This window comes from Paroedura picta, chromosome 4, assembly GCF_049243985.1.
Source record: "Paroedura picta isolate Pp20150507F chromosome 4, Ppicta_v3.0, whole genome shotgun sequence".
NCBI classification, from domain to species: Eukaryota; Metazoa; Chordata; class Lepidosauria; order Squamata; family Gekkonidae; genus Paroedura; species Paroedura picta.
The window spans coordinates 69,818,161-69,842,638 of record NC_135372.1 but is presented as its reverse complement, the minus strand read 5'-3'; the positions used below and the strand labels follow the sequence as shown (position 1 = coordinate 69,842,638).

The following is a 24,478-nucleotide window of genomic DNA, read 5'->3' as shown; positions in this document are numbered from 1 at the left end:
TTTTCCACGGGGCAATGTGTTGAACAATATTCTGGCCAGGTCTGGAGATGGCTGCTGATGGGCTTAGACAAAGGCATTAATGGGTCTAGGAAAAAGGAGCCATCATATCTCAATGGGTCTAGCTGCTGGTATCTAGGGAAGAGATTTCCCATGGCAGAGGGGCCAAGTGGTAGTACATGCCACCCCCGGAGTTGGTTTTTTAAGGGGGTAATTTAGTTGTGTTATGTCGCCGTATATGTCCTGGATGTTAGTTTCTGACAGGATATTGTTGTATTTTTAGGGGTTATTGGGATTTTAATTTAATGTAACCTGCCATGAGCCTTCCAGGAGTGGCGGACTAAAAGTCAAATAATAATAATAATAAAAATTAAAAAATGAAGACAAAGAGGTTTGCCTAGGAGCCCCTGGGCCAACAGGTTTTAGCTGGTCCATTAATCAGCAATATAATGGGGGGGGGGTAGGAGGAAAGCAATCTTGAGTCAGGAGGTACCTGTGTCAGGCAGAAACTGCCATTCTGAACGTGTGGCCAAGAGCAAGCTCTTTAAGATGGACTGACCTGGCTTGGCAGACTTTAACTGTGTCATGGCTTAAGCCTAGACTATAGAGGGGTGCCACTGGTTGTAGAAGACAATATGCAAGTCAGTGAGGCAGGGGTCGTGCCATGCGTAACATCCAGCACAGCTGCTGGAGGATGGGCTGAATGTGGAACATCCAAGGTGTTGCTGTGAGGATCCTAGTGGCTGCGTTCTGGACCAGTTGTAGTTTCTGGATAAAGGATAAAGGCAGGCCAGCATAGAGCAAGTTGCAGAAGTCCAGTCTAGCGATTGCCATCAGGTGGATCACTGTAGCTAGGTGTTGTGGGGCCATGAAGAGCATTAGTAGTTTGGCTTGGCAAAGATGGTAAAAAGCCAGCTGTGCTACCGTCATGATCTGAGCCACTATTGAGAGGGAGGCATCAAGAATCACCCCCATGTCCCTGGTGGAGTGGGCCACTGATAGTTGAACTCCATCCAGGTTGGGTAGGTGTGCTTCCTCGCTCGGACCTTTCCTGCCCAGCCACAGTACCTCCGTCTTTGAAGGATTGAGCGTCAGATGACTCTGCTTGAGCCACCTTGTCACTCCTTCCAGGCAGCTGGCTAATGTTTCTGGGGGAGAATCAGGGTGGCCATCCATCAGTAGGAAGAGTTGGGTGTCATCAGCATATTGGTGGCAGCCCAGCCTAAACCTCTGCACCAGTTGAGCAAGAGGGCGCATAAAGATATTGAATAGGACTGGAAAGAGAACGGCCCTTGAGGGACTCCACAAGCCAGTTGGTGATGGCTTGATGAGCTCTCTCCTAGTACTACCTTCTGCCTGTAATCCTGGAGAAAGGAGATCAGCCACTAAAGGGCAGTCCCTCTAATCCCAGCATCAGCGAGGTGGTGAGCTAGAATACATTGATAGTTCATTGGTTTAATTCCATATAAAGCAGGTGCATATGATCATAGGAATTAATTTTTTTGTTATCAAGTTCATAGACCTCCCGTATTGGACCTACCATCTAGCGGCAGTTCACGTTCAATACAATAGGAATTAAAATCATTAAAAAATCAGCCAAACATTAGGCAACATCTCCTTTTCTGTTCTTTTCATTAGAAAGCAGCTGATAAGAGCTATCTGGATTGCAACAGGGAGGCCTAAATGCACTTGTCTGAACTGGCCTCAACTGTAAGCCTGGCAGAAGAGCTCTGTCTTGCAGGCTGTATGGAACTGTTAGGGCCTAAATGCCCTCCAGGTTGTTCCTTTGAAGATATGTAAAAATTTTGATTTAGTAAGGACAGTCTGTCTGGTAATGTCTCTGCCCACAAACAGCTTGAAAGTTCGTGGAAAGTTTGTGCCAAGTGACATGCCATGAGCTTGACTTTTCAAAACATGAACTGGACAAAACTGAACACGAACTTTAGTTCATGAACCAGCTCATACCTACCTTGGTACTTTTGCACAACAGCTTTTTAAATTCTAAAAATCAGTTATATTAAATATTGATTAAAGTGCATTGCCATGAATGTTCCAGTTCGGTGACGCTAGGCTCATACATAAATATTTCATCTGTTCTGTAATTTGATATTAGATGTGTTTGTTTTGAAAATATAGTTTGTTTGTTCATCTGTTAACATTCAGACCCAAGCAATAAAGAAAGCTGTAAATGCACGAAACATTGCAGAAGGAATTCAGAACTAAATGAAAGACACATTTTTACTAGTTGTATTCACAGAAATAGTGATGTGTTAAAAAATGTAACGGGTTTGATCCTAAAACCCCATTACACTGTTGCCAAGCTTTCCAGCAGTGTTGGAAATAGGCTCAACTTTTAGTGGGATAGACTTGTAAGATCCACCCCAACATTTTTTACCTCATAGTCGCCAATAAGAAAAATATATCTTAGCTTTTCCCCCATATGATTAACAATTGGTTATAAAATATTCAATAATTTGGTGAAGTGATATTAGTAATTTTCATGTTCTTTATGTTACTGTTTTTATATCTCTTTCACAGAAACATACATTTTATTATTTCTACAAGAGCATATTATTTCTATAAGAGCAATGGTGAATTTCTCTCCATTTGAATGTGAAAATGAAGGTATTTGAAAGATACTCTATTGTATCTACCATGGCTGCTAAGAGCCACAAGGGTCCCCAAACAAAGATTTTCTCCAGGTTTCCTTGATGTTACTCAGCTCCATCCCCCAGTTCTGTGGGCTCACTGGAATGTTGTTCCCCTAGCTCCTTCTGAGATTGAATATATATTCATATCTGTAACCGCTCGGGGAGCGGCATCATATATGGTTAAGGACCTAGGTGGCAGAGAGTGGGCCGGGGCAGTCCGGGTGAGTGGCAGGTGTGCTTGGTGGGCCCCATGGAAGCCATCCCCAGCCCCCTCCCTGCCAACGAGCCCTAGGCTGACTAACCACAGCGCAGCCTAGGGGGAGGGGGGAATGAGGCCTTCCCCCTGGGCCCAGAAGCACACCTGCTTCTGGGCCCAGGGGAAAGGCTGTGCCATGGCCTGGGGAGGGGGGGAAGGAAGCCTTCCCCCTGGGCCCAAAAAAACACCTGCATCCTCAACGAGGCCCTGGGTGTGCTTCTGGGCCCGGGGAGGGTCATGCTGCACACAGGAGAGGTGGGGGGCAGGAGGCCCCAGTTGTGCTTCTCGGCTCCCATCCACCCTTTCTAGCGCTTGTTGTATTTGCAAGTACAACAGGCTTTAAATCTAGTCAGTTCCATAAAACAAACTGCAGTTTCCTGTCCTCAAAACTAATTCCTGAGGAACCAGTAAAATAGATGGGATGATCCTTCGATTTCAAAATATCTATCAGCCTTATATAACAGGATATTTATACCATCTCTCAGTGCTGATTTCATAATCTTTGTTTTAGCATTTCCATGAAACCAGCTGAATACGTGCATTTTGCCTTAATTCTGTCTTTCTCTCCCACTACACCCTGAAAGATGAAAGATTGCATACAATACTTCATTAGATGTTATTCTTCAGTAAATAACTACATTCATTCTATCTTACATCTGTCAGGTGGCCAATTTCACAACAGTTCAGATTTGTCTTCACGGCAGCTGTCTTGCGTGATCATTTACACAGCCTGCAATGCTTAGAGAAAAGCAAGGAGTTAATACATCCATCCAGTTTTTGAGCAAATCCTAACTCGATGACATGCCTGATCATATCAGTATCTACTAAATTGGAAAGAATTAGGCCAATGCTCAGAATTCATCATATTTGAGGTTGAATGGCTTAATTTTAAAAAGATGTCCAGAAAAGCATCCCAGATTCTTTAGATGTGTTAACATCAGGATACAGGGTGGCTTTTGCTCATGCATATGGCTTAATTGTCAAAGCTGTCTTTCTCATTTTAATTTCACCTGCCAGAAAGTCAATAATAATTGATTAAGCTTTGTTAGAAGATTTCTTATCTGTTACCTTTGCCCAAGAATGAAAATCCTCAGTTTATCATATACAACATTTGTTGACACACTCTCTTAGCCTTCAATAGCCTTGAATGCTGAAGTGGACATAATTTGCTTATATTATCAAAGGCTTTGATAACTGCCTTCCATGCAACCTTGGAAGAAAGCCCACAAATAGGAAGGAGCAAAGGTAAGATTGCTAATAAAAGCAATTGGATGGTTGAAAAGAAACTGGGTAGTCATGAAAGGTTCATTTCTGTGGACCCAATTAATACAGTTGCAAGCTCCATGGGTGAACTTTCCTTCTGTTAAGAATTGTTATTTATGTGTGTTAAAATGGATAACATGGAAACTGGTTCACAAAATCTGTCTTATAAAATGCATAAAATGAGACCTAGTGGAGCCACTTAACAGAAGGAAAGTTCATCCATGGACATACTAACCTCAATCCTTAAACCTGACCTAAGTATGAAGGGGCCCACTCTGAAACACTTTTTGGGGGCCTGGTTTTATTTCTCATTCCACTCTAGTCCAGATTACTTTATCTTAACAATGATGTGTCAATCACATTTTTAAATGAGCAATATGCTGCAGTTTTGAATCTGAGCAGCTGGCTCATATGATTTTGAGTCTCAGCAGCTGGTTGAATTTGGCATGCCAACTGTTTGTTTGTTTGTTTGTTTGTTTATTTATTTATTTATTTATTATTGGATTTATACACCGCCGTTCGCCAAAAGGTCTCACTGCGGTTCACAATAAAATATAAAATCAAAGTAAAATCACATTCCCCGCTTATCTGAATAGCCACAGTAAGCACATGCCTACAATTAACTGGTTTGCTTATAGATACCCCAGGGTCATCATGAGTAGGTCGCAGATCATTTAAAAATAGCTACATCATAAGGATGCATTATTCTTCTGAACCTGTACAGTCAGTGGTTGGCATTCCCCAAGTTGAATCAAACTACTGTTCCCAGGCCATTATACAATCTATTTGTTGTCCAATTTAGAACACTCTGTTCAAATGAACATGTTCAGTTTTCAAAGTCACACAAATAAAGTGTGCAAAGCTGGCATATTAAATAGGCCAAGCTCACAGTGTCCTGTCCCGCCCCTATCAGCTGAAGACAATCACAGAATCATAGAGTTGGAAGGGGCCATACAGGCCATCTAGTCCAACCCCCTGCTCAAAGCAGAATCCAACCTTTGCTTGAAGACTGCCAGTGAGGGGGAGCTCACCACCTCCTTAGGCAGCCTATTCCACTGCTGAACTACTCTGACTGTGAAAATTTTTTTCCTGATATCTAGCCTATATCGTTGTACTTGTAGTTTAAACCCATTACTGCGTGTCCTTTCCTCTGCAGCCAATGGGAACAGCATCCTGCCCTCCTCCAAATGACAACCTTTCAAATACTTAAAGACAGCTATCATGTCCCTTCTCAACCTACTTTTCTCCAGGCTGAACATTCCCCTCAACCTATCTTTATAGGTGTGATGTATGTTTCTTTAAGAGGTTCATTCTCTTAGCACACCTGTGATGCATTTAAGCAACCTTGTTTTTCTGGTGGGTTGTTCTTCTTTTGCTATCGGCTTTTTGTTGCTGCTCCAGCTTTCTTTTAATCGTCGTGCAAATAAACGTACCTGAGTTCAACAAGAGAATCTGGACGTTGGTTCTTGGGCCAGCAGAGACATTACATGGTGTCAGAAGTATGGGTTTTTTTCGACCCCCACATCCGCTTGTTTTGCAAGGTAATTTGGCTGAAAACTGGAAAAGCTGGGAACAAACTTTCTGACTATATTTGACTGCAGCTGGAATTGATAATGTTTCAAACAAGCGGCAAGTGGCTATTTTGTTGAATTGTGTGGGCAATGAAGCTTTGTTAATTTATAATACTTTTGTTTTTTCTGGTGGAGAGCCAGAGGATGTAGAAGAAGTCCTTGAAGAGTTTAAGAAATACGAAAGAATGTGATATTTGAACGTTATTCTTTCTGGAATCATTTGTGGAGACAAGGAGAAACTGTGGAGCACTTTGTAACTGAGCTTAAATTAAAAGCTAATAATTGTGAATTTGGGTTTGCTTTTAATGAGATGGTTAGAGACAAAATTGTTTTCAGTGCAACCGAGAGACTGAAAGAGAGGCTGTTAAAGGAACCAAACCTTAACCTTGAGAAAGCAATTGAGATATGCCAGGTGGCTGAAGCAACAGCGAGTCAACTACAAACTATGGCAAATGTTTCTAAACAACTGCATGAGACAACAGTGATAAAGGATGAACATGATGAGGTTCCAGTACAAATGCTTGGAAATAGAATACCACATGCTAAGTGGAGACATGACAATGGAAGGGATAAGGAATGTTTCCAGTGTGGGATGGTGCACAAGACTCAAAAGTGTCCCGCATATGGGAAAATTTGTCACAAGTGTGGAAGAAAAAATCATTCTGCAAGACTATGTACTGTTACATCAATGGGGCATGGCAAAGGACAGCAAAAATATCATGTTCATAATTTGGATTTACATAGTTTTTTTATAGGAGTGTTGTCCCATACTGCTGGTGAACCGGATGCATTTCAAGCCCCTGGATGGTATGCAGATGTAACGATAAGAGGACGTACAGTAAAGTTTAAGTTAGATACTGGGGCTGAAGCAAATGTTCTGCCATTAAAAGTATATAATGACTTGCCAGTTCGGAAAGCATTAACTAAAAGTAATACAACTCTAGTGGCTTATGGTGGAACAAAGATAAAACCTTTGGGCACTATTGTCCTTGTAGTTCATACCATAAAACAGGAAGCTGAATTATTGTTTTATGTAACAGACAAATCAACTCTTCCATTGTTAGGTAGGGTGGCTTGTGAGACTTTGGACTTGGTTCATCGTATAGATGTTGTAAACCCAATTGAATCGTTGTCACGTGAACACTTGTTTACAATGTATTCTGATGTTTTTGAAGGTCTTGGGGAGTTTGAAGGTTCCTATCATATACATGTTGATCCAATAGTTCCACCAATGATTCAAGCATGTAGAAAGATACCTTTTGCAATATTGGACAGACTTAAGGAGACATTAGAACAAATGGAAAGGGTAGGTGTGATATCTAAAGTTGATGGGCCTACAGAGTGGGGAAATAGTTTGGTCATCACAGGAAAAAAAAATGGGAAGTTGCGTATATGTTTAGATCCCCGTGACCTGAATAAAGCAATTTGTAGGCAGCACTACACCATCCCTACGATAGATGATTTGCTGAGTCAGTTGGCTGGAATGAAAGTTTTTACAATTGTAGATGAAAAAGATGGTTATTGGCAAGTGAAACTGGATGAATCATCATCACACTTATGTACATGTAATACGCCATGGGGAACATATTGTTTTAATCGCTTGCCATTTGGGCTCAAATCCTCTAGTGAAGTATTTCAACAGAAAAATCAAGACGTTTTTGGCTATATAAAAGGAGTATTCATGATAGCTGATGATATGATTATAGCAGCAAAAACTTCTGAAGAGCATGATCAGATTTTGGTTCAAGTAATGGAAACAGCAAGGGCTAACAACGTAAAATTTAATAAGGAAAAGATTCAATTTAAAGTGGATTCTGTTAAGTACATGGGGCATATAGTAATGGCCCAGGGTGTTAAGCCAGATGAAGAGAAAGTAAAGGCCATTAGAGAGATGCCACCTCCACAGGATAGAAAGGTGTTCTCATGTTTTTGGGGTCTGTACAATATTTGTCAAAATATATCCCAAAAGAGGCAGAGCTTACTGCCCCTCTAAGAAATATGTTTAAAAAGGATGTCGTATTCCAGTGGATGCCTGAACATCAAGAGGCTTTTGAAATGGTTAAGCAGCAATTGTGCCAGGCACCTCTGCTTCAATATTTTGATCTAAAAAGACCTGTGGTTGTTCAGGCAGATGCATCAAAAGATGGGTTGGGAGCCTGTTTACTTCAAGAGGATAAGCCAGTATCCTACGCATCTAGGGCTCTTAGAGCAAAATTATGCTCAAATAGAGAAGGAGTTACTTGCTGTGCTATATGCTATGAGGAAGTTTCATCAATATGTATTTGGTAAGGTTGTTTTGGTCCAGACTGATCATAAGCCATTAGAAGCTATTTTTAAAAATCCAATTGATAGTGCTCCTGCTCAGTTACAACATATGCTCTTACAGCTTCAAAGATACCAACTTAATGTGGTGTATACTCCCGGGAAGCAAATGTATCTAGCTGATACCTTATCAAGAGCCACTGTGGGTGTTCCCGTAAGTGATGAGGAGCAGGTAGAAGGCGAAAGAGTGGTACATGAAATAAATAGCCTAGAAATGAATCCAGAAGGTGTAACAGCTATGCAGGAAGCAAAAAATCAAGATGGCTAGCTCCAAACATTAGTGACTGTTATAAAACAGGGATGGCCACAATACCGTAAAAGTGTTCCTCCATATGTGAAACCTTTTTGGCCAGTAAAGGATTCAATCCGTTATGAAGAGGGTATTCTCTATAAGGGTGGAACGGTGGTCATTCCTGTGTCTCAAAGGCAGAATATACTTTCTCAGCTTCATGAGTCACATCAAGGAATCCAGAGGACCAAAGCTAGAGCAAGAGATTTAGTGTATTGGCCTTGCATGAAAAATGACATTGAGACATTTATTGGAAAGTGTTCGGTATGTGCACAGCTTGCACCAAGGAATCAAAAAGAACCACTTATCCCACATGAGATTCCTAATTTGCCATGGGAGAAAGTAGGAGTAGATATATTCGAATATGACCTCTCTCCATTTCTTCTAGTGATTGACTACTATTCAAAATACCCAGAAGTACTCTCACTACCAGATAAAACGGCAGGAACGGTGATTGCCAAACTCAAAGCAATATTTGCTTGGCACGGCATTCCTAAAAGAGTTGTAAGTGACAACATGCCATTTGCTAGTCTGGAGTTTCGGCAATTTGCTCAGGAGTGGGGTTTTGAGCAGTGTTTCAGCAGTCCAGGATACCCACAATCAAATGGGATGGTGGAAAGAGCAATACGTTCCATAAAACAACTCATTATAAAGACAGAAGAGGGGCAAATTGATGTATATTTGGCATTGCTTGAATATCGAAATATACCTATCACAGGAATGGCATATTCTCCAGCTCAGATGTTGATGGGTGGAATGCTTAGAAGTAATCTGCCAGTAACCACTGAGCTGTTGCGCCCCAAAATATTGAGTGAGGTAAAAGTTGATCTTCAAAGGATACAGGAGAGACAAAAATATTTTTATGATCGAACAGCAGGATCCCTTAAACCATTACAAGAAGGGGATCAAGTATGGTGGAAGCTAAAAAGGGGTGGTTTCCTGCCCTGGTAACAAAAAAATGTAATCAGCCACGCACGTATTGGGTAATGACCCCTGATGGACGTAAGTACCGGAGAAACAGACGTAAGTTGAGGTATTGTGGTTCTGGAAGTAATGATGTGGAGCAAGAACCAGAAGTAGCTATTGAAGGGCAGTCTAACCAGCATTGTAATATGGAGAATGGGAGTATGGAGGAAGTTAAACTGGATGGAAATGATTGTAGTATAATGGGTGAAACACAGAATAGGCGAACTGAAGAAAGATCTCCCAGATATGTAACATCTTATAGTAAACCTGTTTTCATACCAGAAAGATATACACCCTGAAAATTGTACAATTTTAAGGAAGATGTTTTTATAAAAGTGTTTTTGTTGTACAGTTCTATGGAAGCTTTATTATCTGTGAAGGGAGATGTGATGTATGTTTCTTTAAGAGGTTCATTCTCTTAGCACACCTGTGATGCATTTAAGCAACCTTGTTTTTCTGGTGGGTTGTTCTTCTTTTGCTATTGGCTTTTTGTTGCTGCTCCAGCTTTCTTTTAATCGTCGTGCAAATAAACGGACCTGTGTTCAACAAGACAATCTGGATGTTGGTTCTTGGGCCAGCAGAGACATTAGAATAGGGCTTGGTCCCATGGCCCCAGATCATCCTTGTCACTCTCCTCTGTACCCTTTCAATTTTATCTACGTCCTTCTTGAAGTGAGGCCTCCAGAACTGCACACAGTACTCCAGGTGTGGTCTGACCAGTGCCGTATACAATGGGACTATGACATCTTGTGATTTTGATGTGATGCCCCTGTTGATACAGCCCCAACAATAAAATAAATCAACTTTTTTGTAAGTTAACAAGCAGTGAACCCACAAGGATTCTGGGGTTCGTCTCATTTCCCCATATATTCTTTCCCCCCTCTTCCATATCTTATCCCCTTTCCCATCTTCCTTCTCTTCTTTCCATTCACCAATACTCCCTGCTCCCCTAGTAGTCTTCAGCTTTATTGGTTATTGAATTCATTTATACTTTGGCTGGGTCCCCAATAAGACCCAAAGTAGCTTATAACATTTTCTCCACTATTTTATCCTCAGAACAACCCTGTGAGATAGGTTATGATGAGAGTGAGTGACTGGCCTCAAGTCACCCAGCAAGTTTCCGTGGCAGAGTGAGAATTCAGATGTGTATTTTCCAGGTCCTAGTCTGAACTAACCGCTATAACCACAGTGGGTTTTTTTTTAATGGCTGCAGGCAGTCCTGGGTGAATCACAGATCTCATGGTGCATCAAGTTGTTGCTATTTGCCACCAGGCCTAGTTCCAATGGGTCCTCCTTCAAAAGCCAAAAGAGTCCTGAGAAATCTCCCTGTCTTTTACTGACAGAAACCAAGTTTCAACTAGCAATGCTGCTATAGGTGACTAGCAATGTCCACAGATGGCATTTATTTGTTAAAGCTATGGGATTGGGGGGGAGAGATATTCTTTTTTTATACTTAAGATTTTTCTGCAAGCCTGAGGCTTTTCTCACGTTTGGAGAAAGATCTATGTCCACGGCTCCAGTCCCTGGATTAAAGTAACTATAGATGAGGCCATACTGAGGTCCATTCCGCACAACTTAAAATGTAGCCAAAGTTCTACCTTTTGTAAATGCTATTAATTTAACATTCCACATGACATTGTAAACAAATCGCAAAACTCACACCAAACTCCAGCAACAATCGGAATTTTATAGCGGGTAGGGGGAAATCCAGAAAAGTGAATTTCCCCTGAAAAAACCACTAACTTCTGAGCACAAGCCGCAACACATCAGCAAAAGACGTGTATTCTCAAAACAGCTGTAGAAAGAATGTCCCTCCCTCGCTCTCGCCCCGAGCTTCCAGTGACGCGATCGCCATTTTTTCCCATTAAACCGGCGAAAGCAATAAATAAGCAAGGCATCTTCAGCTGAAGACCCTCCACAGAAGTGCTTAACAGTAAAACTAAGTTCCCTTCTGCAATTGTCTTTAAAGTTTCCGAGCACAATACAGTCCCCTGTTCGACATTGGCCGTAATTTTGGCCAGAAATTGCACCCATGGGGGGGGGGGATTTTTTTTTTTACTTGAAGAGCATGTAAACGATTAAGCGCCAGCTCCTATACCAGTAAAAACAGTCTTTTTGAGACATTGAATGAACAAATATTTGTTGCTAATTGTGTTTTCGGGTTTTTAAACGGGAAAGAGGCTTTTCGGGAGCACAAGCACAACAGTTCATTGACTGTGCTGTTTGATTGACAGTCAGGGGCGGGAAAAAGCATGGAAAAATATCAGCTCCTTTGTGGCGATTCCGGCGAGACTGGAAACCTGTGGGGAATGAATAGACCGCTACCGGGACTTCAATATTCCACTAGAATTGACGATGTGCGGAATGATGAAATTCCACTATTAAATATAGCGTTTCTGTATACTGCAAACATTTAGCAACATTGGTCATTGTGCGGAATGGCTCTGAGAATTAGATAGATACATATTTACTATTGGGAGAGTTGGACAGACCGGTCAGGGTACGATAATGGGAAAATGGTAACAGAACATGCATGCAGAAAACATTTGTAATACAACTGAAAACAAAATAGAGTGCTTGTCAAATGGCGGGCATTATAGACTGAAGTAAATATTCCACAGGGCAGGAATCATTAACACCTGAGTTTTAATCACTGTTTAGCGGGCAGAAAATGCATAGGTTTAGAGCAGTTTTCATTATAATGCTGAGCTTTCGGATGGATCTGCAAGTATGCATGAGAAATAAAATGCTCAGTACTATTTGTTTTAAAAGAACCCCCCTCATCCTCCAAAAGCCTTTGTAGTAAGGAGAAATGGTGTGTCACAATTTAGTGGAATGCATTTTTATTTAAAATATTTTGTAGTTTTAAAGGTATGTTCTTCTCCTTGTTTTCCAAGCTTCAAAAACATTTTTAAAGGTTATTCTGGACTATCAGTCAGTTCTGAGTGCCTGCTTTTGCAAATTAGTTCCCCCCCTCCCTTAGAAAGGCATTTTCCAGCATAGGGCAACACAATGACATGTAGCATTTGTTAAAGGTATCTTGAGCATTTCTTCTAGTAGAAATTGTAGATGTCATATTGCTACATGTTGATGTATAAAACTTTTAATTGGGATATTTTCATTTCGGTCACCTTCCAGGCTGTCGATATTCTTCTGCAGCATGGGGCATATGTCAATGTTCAAGATGCCGTTTTTTTCACCCCTTTACATATTGCAGTGTACTATGGCCATGAACAGGTAAATCGATTGACAGGATTTGATAGAATTTGTGGGAATATTTATAATATGTAAGAATTGTCAACCCTTGCTTCACAAAGAGAAAGACTGGTATTGTTCATACTTGTGTAATGTAGAAATGGTAAGCAGTTCGTTTATGTAACATATTGATGGGCCTGATTTTTCTCCTGAGCAACTCAGTAATCAGAAATAATATGAATGTGTGGTCCATTGTGTTTTATGTAGGGATGGACATGAACCAGTTAATGAACCAAAATTCATTACAAACTTGGCTCAATTTGTAGCCTCTGAATAGATGTTCAAAGAAGGTGCCTTCCTTGAGCATTTACCAGTCTTTTGGCCCCTTAAAACTGGCAGCTGAGCAGGGCAGGTCCAACCATTAGCTGTTAGGTTTAAATAGGTACAAGCTATTTCTCCTGTCTGTTTTGCTCCCGCACAACACACAAACACACACTTCCAAGCAGGGGGAAGCTAAATGGACCAGTGTAATGGCTCACAGCCATTCAGCCTAATACCTGACCAGTGTACCTATTAGGCTGAAATGGCTGCCTATGTACCCCCCCCCCCACACACACACACTTTTAGGCTGATAAGGCTGTGAGCCATTCACTAGTCGGTTTCACTTCCCCCTGCTCTGAAGCAAAACCGACCAGTGAAATGGCTGCCAGCCATCTAAACCTAACAGCATGGCAGGTCCACCCATCAGCTGTTAAGCTTAAATGGCTACCAGCCATTAAACATGTCTGCTTCATTCCCTCTCTACTTCAAAGCAGCCAGAAACAAAATAGTTGGATTAAATGGTTGGCAACCATTTAACCCTCCTCCCCAGTATCCCCCCTTTCTCATGCAATGAGAAAAAAGGGGTATCCAAACTGGCTGGTTTGATTCATGAAAATTCTGACTCAGTTCAGAGTTTAGTTTGGGGACTGCCCTGAACTGAAATATTTAGGTTCATATTAATCTCTAATTTCATCTTCTGATTGCCTTAAATTCTGTCGCCACGTATGGCATGCATTCATCGATTGGTGAACATAGATGTGTAAACTAGGGTTGCTGGATAGCTGACAACATGGAGGGGTGCTGTTGGGTGCTAGTGTCACATCCAGAAAAAAATCCAAAAGTGACATCACAGCACTGAGGTAAATAGAATGTCTGGTGATTCTTGGTCCTGGCTGAAGTAACTGTGTCGTTTTCCCTAGAAGTCATATCATACCATTGCCCAGCAGTGATATTCTTGTTCATCTTTCTCCCACCAGCAGTAGAAGCAGCAGTGGGAAATGGGAGCTGAGGGATCCCCACCCTTGTCAGGAAGGTGGGCAAAGCCAGAAAATGTTACTAGATGCTCCTGTGCTATCATTGTTTCCCTACACATTGTATATCTATATATCAGAAGATGAGGGCAGTGGGTGACTGTAAAGAGGAACAGCTGGATTTCACTGGCTAGCAGTGGCCTCTACTGAGTCATGAGTTTGGAAGGAAGCTGTTGATGCTAACTTTTAAGCCACTGTGGGATCACTTCTGTATGGGTTCTGTATAAATGAACCACTTTAAAAATGAAAACAGGGAACTGTTTCCTGAAGAGATTTAAAATAGGCAGAGTGCAAAGGTACAAACGGTTGACAATAATATATCATACATTCAGCTACAGTAATGGTATGCTTTTCTGAAATGCTGAAATATATATTTCATACAGTTACATGAAAAAGACCTTTATATTTTAGGCTGAGACTTTTAAAAAAATATGCTATAGGTCACTTTGGGGGCAACTAGTCACGGCTTTGTAAATTATGCTAATCCACATGTGTCACTTTTATGATAAGGGTTTCAGCTTTCAGGAAAGAGTCTTTAGCTCAAACGCATCGAATTAATGTGCATTTACTTTATTTGCCACTTAGGTCAGTTAAACTAACAGGCTTGTGCCTATGGCCAGCCTCATGCATCTGTGTTATAAGAAAGGAATTGGCACCTATAAACACTTCACTTATTCTGTAGACCTGTAGTTTCATTATAATTGGGCTGCACTGCCCCATAACACAAAGCACATGTATTCCAAATGATGGATAAAACAAAAATTCAAGGTACATGTTCTTTGTACTGTATTTTGATTTTGTGCTTATTATTTTAACGTGAACAAATACAAACTTGTTAGGTGACCCGACTCTTGCTCAGATTTGGTGCTGATGTGAACGTGAGTGGAGAAGTTGGGGACAGGCCCCTTCACTTAGCTTCTGCCAAAGGATTTCTCAATATTGTAAAGCTTTTGATGGAAGAGGGCAGCAAGGCTGATGGTAAGTTATTAAAAATTTAATCTTAATGTGATATTTTGTGGGAATCTGTGCCACTATGTAAATTTCAGTCTTGATCACTTCTGCACGTCCTGTACTTTTCACACTTTCCGTTTTCTCCTTTTTCTTCTACATTTTTTTATATATGTAAGAAAAATTGTCAATCATGGGACAAAAAGACAAGCTCAAATGTATACAAAACCAATAGTGACTAGTAAGACAGTATACCACTATCTTCCTAGACTTGCTAAGCTATTTTAATACATACCATGTAAAAGAAAACAGAATTCCACTTGAAGGTCAATGGGACTGTATACAAACTTTCAAAGGAAAATCTAATGTAGTATACTGTGAACTTTATTTTCCCTCTGAAATTATTTTATTGATTAATGTGCCTTTGAAATCAGCATTAGTACCCTGGAAAGTTCAAATGTTCTTGCATTGCTTTCAGAATGTTCTTGTCTTTAATATCAGATTTCTTTATGTCTTTATTTTGCATGGGGACTGACTAGTTTGCATATGTCACAATATACTGTATTAGTGGAATACTGCATGTACTAGCATAGCATATTGTGTACATTGAAAGTGCTGCATGAATATTAAATGATAATGATGTGATTCATATGTTGGTCATCACTGATGGCTTACCTGTTCCCTTCCAGCTCAGGCTGATGTGCTCAGTTTAGCCCTATCTTGTGTGGACTGCCTGCCTACCTACCTACCTACCTACCTACCTACCTACCTACCTACCTATCGTCCTGTCCTGTCCCATCCTGTCTAAAATCCAAAACTCCAAATGCATCTGTCTAGGTTTCCAAATTAGTACTTTGGGTAGTGGTCAAGTGGCTAAGGCAGAACAAACTGAAAATGAATCCAGAAAAGACTGAGGTAATGGTAGTTGGGAAGGTTGATATTCTAGAGGGCCCAAATTCACTTGTCCTAGATGGATTAACTGTAGATTTTTCACAGCAGCTTAAAAAACAGGGATGCTCATAGACCTTGCCTGTTGTTAGAAAAGCAGGTTGCCATGGTGGCCAGGAGCACCTCCTGTTAGCTGCATCTGGTTGCCAACTTTTCCATCACCAAAACTCAGCTAACCTTGATACACTGATCCATGTTTCTGTAGCCTCATGGCTGGATTACTGTAACATGCTATATGTGACTGCCATGAAAACTGCAACAGCCCAACTGCTGTCAGGGATTAGCATATGTTGCCCATTTTGAAAATGCTACATTGGCTGCCAGGTGCTGGTTATGACATTTAAAGCCCTTCACAATGTGGGACCCACATATTTGAAGGATTGTCTCCTTCCACATGTCCTTGTGCACCAACTATGGTCATCAGACAGGCAGACATCTGTTTGCTTTCCTAACAGTTGGGTTAGCCTATTTGGCATCAACCAGAAGCCTTTTCCATCATGGCTCCAACTCTGTGGAATGGGTTCCCACTGGAGGTTAGAGCCCCCCCCCTCCTTGGAGACCTTCAGAAGGCACTGCAAAACTTGTTTGCCAGAGCTCTTGATGAGGTTCAAATGGCAGATATCTTTTAAGGGAGCAGCAGAAGAAGAAGAAGAGTTGGTTCTTATATGCCGCTTTTCCCTACCCGAAGGAGGCACAAAGCGGCTTACAGTCGCCTTCCCATTCCTCTCCCCACAACAGACACCCTGTAAGGTGGGTGAGGCTGAAAGAGCCCTGATATCACTGCTTGGTCAGAATAGTTTTATCAGTGCCGTGGCGAGCCCAAGGTCACCCAGCTGGTTGCATGTGGGGGAGCACAGAATCGAACCTGGCATGCCAGATTAGAAGTCCGCACTCCTAACCACTACACCAAACTGGCAGTAGGGACATCTTGCTATTTTATATTTGGTTTTAGCTAGGGATGTTTTAACATTCATTGTAAGCTGCTTTGAACAAAGAGGAAAGGAGGGACCAAAGCAAGTATGATACCAACAAGTCCACTCTCTAAAGTCACAATTTTATCCAAAGGAAGTGTGCTCCATGGTATATAGATTAGTTGTAACTGGAGGTTGGTAAGCCAGGCCTTATCTGGCTGAGCGTCAAAGAATTGAGGCTTTTGAACTCTGGTGCTGGAGAAGACTCTTGCAAGTCCCTTGGACTGCAAGGAGAACAAACCAGTCAGTCCTAGAGGAGATCAGCCCTGGCTGCTCCTTAGAAGGCCAGATCCTGAAGATGAAACTGAAATACTTTGGCCACCTCATGAGAAGGAAGGACTCCCTGGAGAAGAGCCTAATGCTGGGAGTGATTGAGGGCAAAAGAAGAAGGGGACGACAGAGAATGAGGTGGCTGGATGGAGTCACTGAAGCAGTAGGTGCGAACTTAAATGGACTCCAGGGAATGGTAGAGGACAGAAAGGCCTGGAGGATCATTGTCCATGAGGTCGCGATGGGTCGGACACGACTTTGCACCTAACAACAACAACAAGCTTGTAATAGTTGAAGGTTCAGGACTCATGCCAAGAAAAGGGCAGCTCTGTTTTCATCTCTCTGGCCTACTGTGCATTTCACCATTCACAGAAGGGGCCAATCTGCATCTCCATCCCTTCTCTTTCTTTTCATCTAAAATGTATGGAGCCATGTGGCATTCGTTTTTAGGCTTTCCTGTGAAGCTCAGACACATTGGCCTTCCCAACTCTTGTTCTTCGGGCATCTTTTTTCTGTAGTATCATTCTGCTGGTGTTCCAATGGTTGTAAGCTGCTATACCCCCATCCTACTGATAGATAGCTTTCAGTATAAATTTAACATATTCTCTGTGAGTCATGAAAGCATTACATACCACCTACTCTATCATTAAAAAACTGTAGAAGCAGCATGACTCAGATTTGTAAGTAATTTCCCCCCCACCCAGAGCCCTTGATATTTAAGGCTTGGTGTGTGTGCATTGAACCAATATAATTATAATATGGAGAAGCATATATATTCACTCACCATACAAAGCAGAAAAGGATGTGTTATTGGTTAGTTAATTTTTTACAGAAGAGGGGGAAATTAGGGCATTGGTGCAGATACTTATTTTAAAATCTGTATCACTTTCCTTGGGAAAAGAAAGAGAGAAGGAATCTGAAAGCTGAAAATCTCAACATAATATATTTGGAAGCCTAAAATATCCATGGCAACTGAAGACACAGTTGCAAGCATTAGAGAAGGAAAATAATTCACTATTTACAATTAGCCAGAGATATACTGAAAACAGCATCTGTAGTTTGACCCATTTGATGTAATAAATTTTGATTGGTCAGCCATTTAGAGCAGACTTCCAGGTCTCAGAAGCAAAGGGGATAAGAGCACTGACTTGTGCAGGCAGGACAAAAAGGTCACACTGCTTTCACAATTAGATTCGAGTCCAGTAGCACCTTAGAGACCAACAATATTTTCAGAGCATAAGCTTTTGAAAGTCAGGATGCAAAGGGGAGATGCGTTCTGCCCGCAAGCATTTCCCCTCTGCTCTAATCAAGCTGAGTACAATGTGTGGTGTACATTTCCATCCTGAATTCTTTCTTTTCAACACCCCTCCCACCTTTTGACTGGAATATAAATACTCATAGATCTGTGTTCCTATTAGTATCTGATAAGGGGAGTTTTGATTCTCAAAAGCTTTGATTCTCTTGGAGACTTTGCACTGGGAATAATGTTCGGATTTGCATCTTTAAAGGGCTGACTTTTTGTCCATTTCCACAGTAAAATCTGGGTCTTCAGGTACAGACCTGAATTGTCCCCTCACTTGTCCAGCAACAAAGGAATTCCCAGAAAACCTGATTTCATCTTTTCAAGCGGGTTATAATGGGGTCTAATTCAGGGCTGTTCATTGTGGAAATGTATGCATTTGGGTTTTTTACACCTGCCATTTGAGTCATTTTGACATGCCTCTTTCCTCTTTGCCATCCTCCCTCCCCCATCCCTTCCTTCCTTTCCAGGGGGAAAGGTTTCCTAGCACTCCCGTCTTCCATCTGCTGTGCATTGCAGGACCTTATCCATCCCAAACCAATGGTGCCTGTTTGCATCTTTCTTTTAATTGTGCCCCCTCTTTGAAAGATTCAGTGCCCTAGATCACCCTCCCCCAAGGTGTTTTTTAAAATAAAACAAAATAAAACAAGCTTATTGTGTTACTACACTGCTGCATAGTTACTCTGTTACTCCACGTCTCCCTTCCCTGATGTTGCTGGAGCCAGCTGTGAGATTGCACCAGGGAGGGAAACATGGAGTTTCATATGCCAACCTTCCTTGATCCTTGCTCTCTCACACCTCAATCTTTTCTTCCTGCCTTTGGCCTCTCCCTGCTCCAGGCTCCAGATCTCAGCCATTCTGACAGATTTCACTCCAGCCAAGCCTGTTATAATAGCTACGGCTTTGAAACAAAGTTTGAGTCCAGTGGCACCATTAAGACCAACAAAGTTCAGGAGCCAACTGCCAGCTCAAGTTGGGGAAAGGACACACTCTCTCTGCCCCCTGCCTTCCTATTGGCTTCCCAGTGAAAGCAAACTTTTGTGTTACAATGCAGCAGTGTTTTAGCATGACAGGCATGTTTTAAAAAAAAACAACAACACCTGGGAGGGGAAATGGGCAGGCGATCGCGGGCACGGAATCCTGCAAGGAAGGGGCATAATTAAAAGAAAGGTGCAAGCAAGCATCAATTTGCAAAAAAAAAAAAAACCCAAAACAAAAACCACCCTTTTGGAACAGGGGAGGGGAGCAAAGCATATAGTGAATCTTAGTTTGGAAAACGAGGGGAGAAATGCCCAAATGTGAAATGCCCAAAGGTGTCAACTCACAGCATCCAATTGAAATTCAAAATGAGGCTAGAACACAGTATGTTTTACATGCAGAAATCCAGAAATGGCCTGAAGTGCTACTGACTCAAATCTAACTGTTCTACAGCAGACCAAAATGGGTACCATCTGAAACTTCTGTGACAGACTTTGCAAGCAATTGTACAATAAAAAGTAGTGCAAAACTGTAGTCCTTGAGGTGACTTTGGGGCAGTGGCGCTCTCTCAGTCTATATGCCATTCTTAGGAGGAAAGACCAGATAAAAGTGCAATATTTTATTTTTATTTTATTTTTTTGAAAACATTTTTATGCTACCCTTGCACCTGATCAGGATCCACAGGATATGCTAGACAGGATATTTCACAAGTACGGATAGGCAATTTGATTTGGATAAGCTGAAGCGTACCGAATTGCCCATCCCTGCACTTTAAATGGGTTGAATCAGTGATGGCCAAATTGCAATTCAGTGAATCAATCATGGTTCAGTCAGTTTAAAGAGACGATCAGGAGGGAAAGAAAGCTCACCAAACAGCTGATGTGTCATTATCAGCTGATTGGTGGGCCCTTTAAAAACTTCTCCTGCAGTCTTCTCTGACATCATCAATGCTCTCCATTGCTCTCCACTACCAAAGAAGGCTGGGAGGAGCCACTTAAAGGGTCCACCAAGCAGTTGATAATGACACATCAGTTGCTTGGTGCACCCTTTAAATTCTTCCCTCTTTCTCAGGCACTGCCTGAGAAGGTAGGGGTGGGAGAAAAAGTACAGCAAGCATCTGATGTAACATGATCGGCTTCTTGGCAGGCCATTAAAATGCCTCCCCTCTTAGTCTTCTCTGGCAGTGCCCATGCTCTCCAGTATCTGAGAAGGCTGAGGGACGCATTTAAAGAGCCCACCAAACAGCTGATCATGATAGATTGGCTGATTGGCACACTCTTTAAACCCCCCCCCCCTTTCTCAGGCAGCAGAGATGCTCTCCACTGTCTGGAAAGGTGGGAGAGGCTGAATTCAAAACAGCTGTTTATAGGAAATATCTGCAAATCTGCACTGGGAAGTTGGCACAGGAGGGAATGTGATAAGTGTAAAGGTTATGATCCACAGTTCAAGCTAGGTGCAAAAACGTCCTATTTTTCTAGAATTTGCTCTTACTTAGATCACCATCTTTACTGAATTATTACTAAGCAGTAGCCTTCGGAGGTTAACCATCTCTGCAATGCTTCCTGATGAAACAGAGCAATACAAGAATCAGCAGAAGGGATGTTTGAGAAACTAAAATAAAATACTTATATATTCTACTTTGAGATTCATAGTGTCTTAGGGAGCTGGAATAAAGTCCTTATGAATTGCCAAGAGAAACAGAAATGTCCACAAGCATAAAAATTCAGAACTGTGACCCTTGGGATTTGGAAATACTTTATTTACTTCATTTATATTGCTCCTTTCTCTCTAGTGGGGACCCAAAGTGGATTTTCACAGTCTTTAAAAATAGTGAGATACTTACCTTTCATTGTTGTTATATTGCAGCTCCTCCACACCAACATGCAGCGTCTGATCAGTATAAAGCCGGTTACATCTTCCATTTTAAAGTGCTAGTTGGTGAATCCAAAAAGTGGATTCACTAACATATGAAGCACTCCCTACCAGAGAGCAACCACCAGGCCATCAGCAAAAAAACATGTATGGAAGCAAAGAAGCGCTATCTCCACCTCCAATGTCCTATCCTCGCACCCGCATCCCTCTCCCTTCTCCTGGGGATGGGAGTTTCTTTTCAAGTGAAATGCATGGAGCAATGAATAGGTGTTCAATTGTGCAGGCAAAGCAATGCATATATATATATATATATATATATATATATATATATATATATATATATATATATATATATATATATATATATATATATATATATATATATATTCCCAAAGTTGTAGCACAAAGCATGCCTCTCTAAGCTTCTTCCCCTCCCCCATCAGGAATGAGCTTTATTTTTAAAAGAAGCAAGACTTGTGATTACATAAGCGGTGGCAATAAAGAAGCACTGTGCATCTATAATTAGATGCATAGGAGTTTCAACTATTGATTTTTAAAAAGAAATTAGCAGGCATCACGGGCCCATAAAGCATGGAAAAGGGGAATTGGCTGCCTGGATTGATTGACAGGCAGAAGAGAGTTGTGTATAAATCTTGTTGCTCTCTTTCACCATTTCCAGCAGCACTTGTGAAGGGGAAGAAGCGTGAAATGGCGGCAGAGAAGAGTGAGAAAGCAAAAAAGTGAGGAGGGACCGGGAGGTGTGATTATATGTAGCATTATGCCACTCAGCTGACGCAACACTATTTTTAACAATGTGCAGAAATGCCCAAAGAATCTTATATCATTCTTCTCTCCTCTGTTTTATCCTCACAGCAACATTGTGAGGTAGGTAAGGCTGAGAGGAGAGTGACTGGTCCAAGGTCACCAAGTGAACTTCCATGGCACAAATGGGGATTTAAACCATGGTCTCTTGGATGCTAGTCTCTTTAACCACCATACCACACTGTCTGATTTTGCTTTGTTTCAATCAATAGAAAAATCCATTTCCCAGTAACAGCAAGACCAATTACTCTTTAAAAGATGTCCCTCAGCATGCTGATCCTCCAGGCAGGGCAGGTCTATTGGCCATTAGTTTCATCACCCCCAGCTGGTCTATAGTGCATCAGTTCTTTAAATGTCAAACACAAGACATTCAGAAATTATATGGCCCTTCTGCAGTATTTTTTGCTAGTTCTTCAGAGTGAATAGTTTCCTTAAAGATGTTCTGATTACTTGAAGACTTTAAAAAATCTTTTGAGATCATGCATGTTGGCTTATATGAGCAGTAAAAAAGATGAAATTAGTCAATCATTTTACCAGAGTCTACATTTCTTTTCCTTATTTTTGAAGCAGCCCCACTATGGCAATGCATTTTTTCAACAGCAACTGTTGTTTTTCTCCCTTTTCATCCTTTCCTTCCCCTGCCCTCCCCTCCCCTCCCTCCAAACCTCTCTCACATTTACTTGCTGATCCTGTGCTTCTGCCTCTACTTTCTCCTCTTCTTGGGTTCCTTCTGTTCCCAAGATGTACTTTGCAAAAGTACACAAGGCAGAGTCAGTGCCCATTCACACTCCCAGCATGCACACACACATGGCAGGCTGTTTCTGTTCTCTTCATCACAGTTAGTGTTGTCCTCCTTAAGGTCTGCTTTATTGCACACATATAAATGCACACAGGCATGTGTTCTTTTAAAAGCAAGGAAGCCGCCAATTATATAAAATATGGCATATAAAAAACAATTCTTCTTCTTCTTCTTCTGTTCAAAATATTAACTATGTTTGTTTGTTACTATGCTATTTTAAATGCATTCATTCACCAAACAGAATAGGATGAGATGGTGAATGTCAATGAGAACCCATCCCATCTTTCTTTGTACTTATATGGCTGGATGAGAAAGTGCTGAGAAGGATTACTTGAACCAATTACTTGAACATCTCCCCTCTCAGGACTGAGGCCTGTCAAGGCTTAAGAACGTGAGGCCTAGAAACATTCTAGCTGATAACAACCCCAGTGACACAGCAAAGTGTCATTCTCATTTTCAGTTTGACTTCATTAACCAATAAGTGACATCATCATACTGCAAAATACGAAGCCATTTCTACACATCAGAAAAAATAGTGTTATACCAACTCAGTGGCATAATGCTAAACATTATCCCAGCCCCTCCTCACCTTTTTGCTACCTCGTCTGCCACCTTTTCACGCTTCTCACCTTCCACAAGCGCTGCTGGAAATGGCGGAAGAGGGCAACACACTATACACGAGACTCTCTTCTGCCTGTCAATCAAGCCAGGCAGCAAATTACCTTTCTCCTTGTTTTAAAGGTCCCGTGATGCCCACTATTTTTTTCTTTTAAAAATTCATAGTTCTCTGTTTAAATGCCTATGCATCTAATCATAGATGCATAGTGTTTTCTGAACACCACCCCTTATGGAATCACGAGTCTTGATACTTTAAAAATTAATCTCATTCCTGATTTTGGGGGGAAAACTTTAGAGAGGCATGCTTTGTGTAACAACGTCGGAGGGGGGATTATTTCTGGCATCACCTGCACGCTTGTCCACCTATTTGTTGCTCCAGGAAGTCAGACATTTTTAAAAAGACATTCCCGTCCCTGGGAATGAGGGAGAGGGTGGTGGTTGAGAGGGCAGGACAAGGTGGGCACCTTTAGTGTGCTTGAGCTTGCATACCTTCCCTCTGCTGCTTGCCTGCTGGTTGCTCTCCTGTAGCTCGCACTAAATCGGTTGGGAAATCCACTTTATGTAATTCCCCAACTAGAACTTTTAAATGGAGGAGGTAGCTGGCCGATTACTGCCCAGATGCTGGATGCTGGCAATGTCATATGGAGTGGCAGTAATATAACGAGTACGTAAGGTAAGCATTTCACTATATTTAACAGGCTCAGAAATGCCCTGATTGTTGCAACGTATTTCCAGAAAGGAAACAGTCTTTGAAAGTTTTGAAAATGACATAAAAGAAGCAGCCATAGAACAAGCAACTGATTCAGGGAACAGATAAAGGAGGGAGAAGTTTCATATGACATTTGGAGTGGCTTCAGAACTATAGATTCAGTCTAAACATGTTCATATACAAATATACCTAATTACTTTTGGAATATGTACAGGTAATTACTTTAGGAATATGTACAGTGAATACCTCCTCTAATACATGAGCACAAATTTCATTTTTCATTTTCCTGTGGTGGTTAGAAGTAGCCATGACTTTACTGATTTCCATCTATGACACATTTGACTGCTCTTATTTGCTACAAGCAGCTGTCTCTCATACCTC

At 41.4% G+C, this 24,478-nt stretch overlaps 1 protein-coding gene across 1 annotated transcript in view; it reads left to right on the top strand.

Annotated features, from left to right (window-relative positions):
• The window catches only part of TNNI3K (TNNI3 interacting kinase), a 278,050-nt gene that overhangs the window by 43,069 nt on the left and 210,503 nt on the right, over window positions 1–24,478 (top strand). The window contains exons 6-7 of the mRNA XM_077333331.1: window positions 12,454–12,552; window positions 14,702–14,840. Coding sequence (XP_077189446.1) covers window positions 12,454–12,552; window positions 14,702–14,840 — 238 coding nt within the window. The remainder of the gene's footprint in view (window positions 1–12,453; window positions 12,553–14,701; window positions 14,841–24,478) is intronic.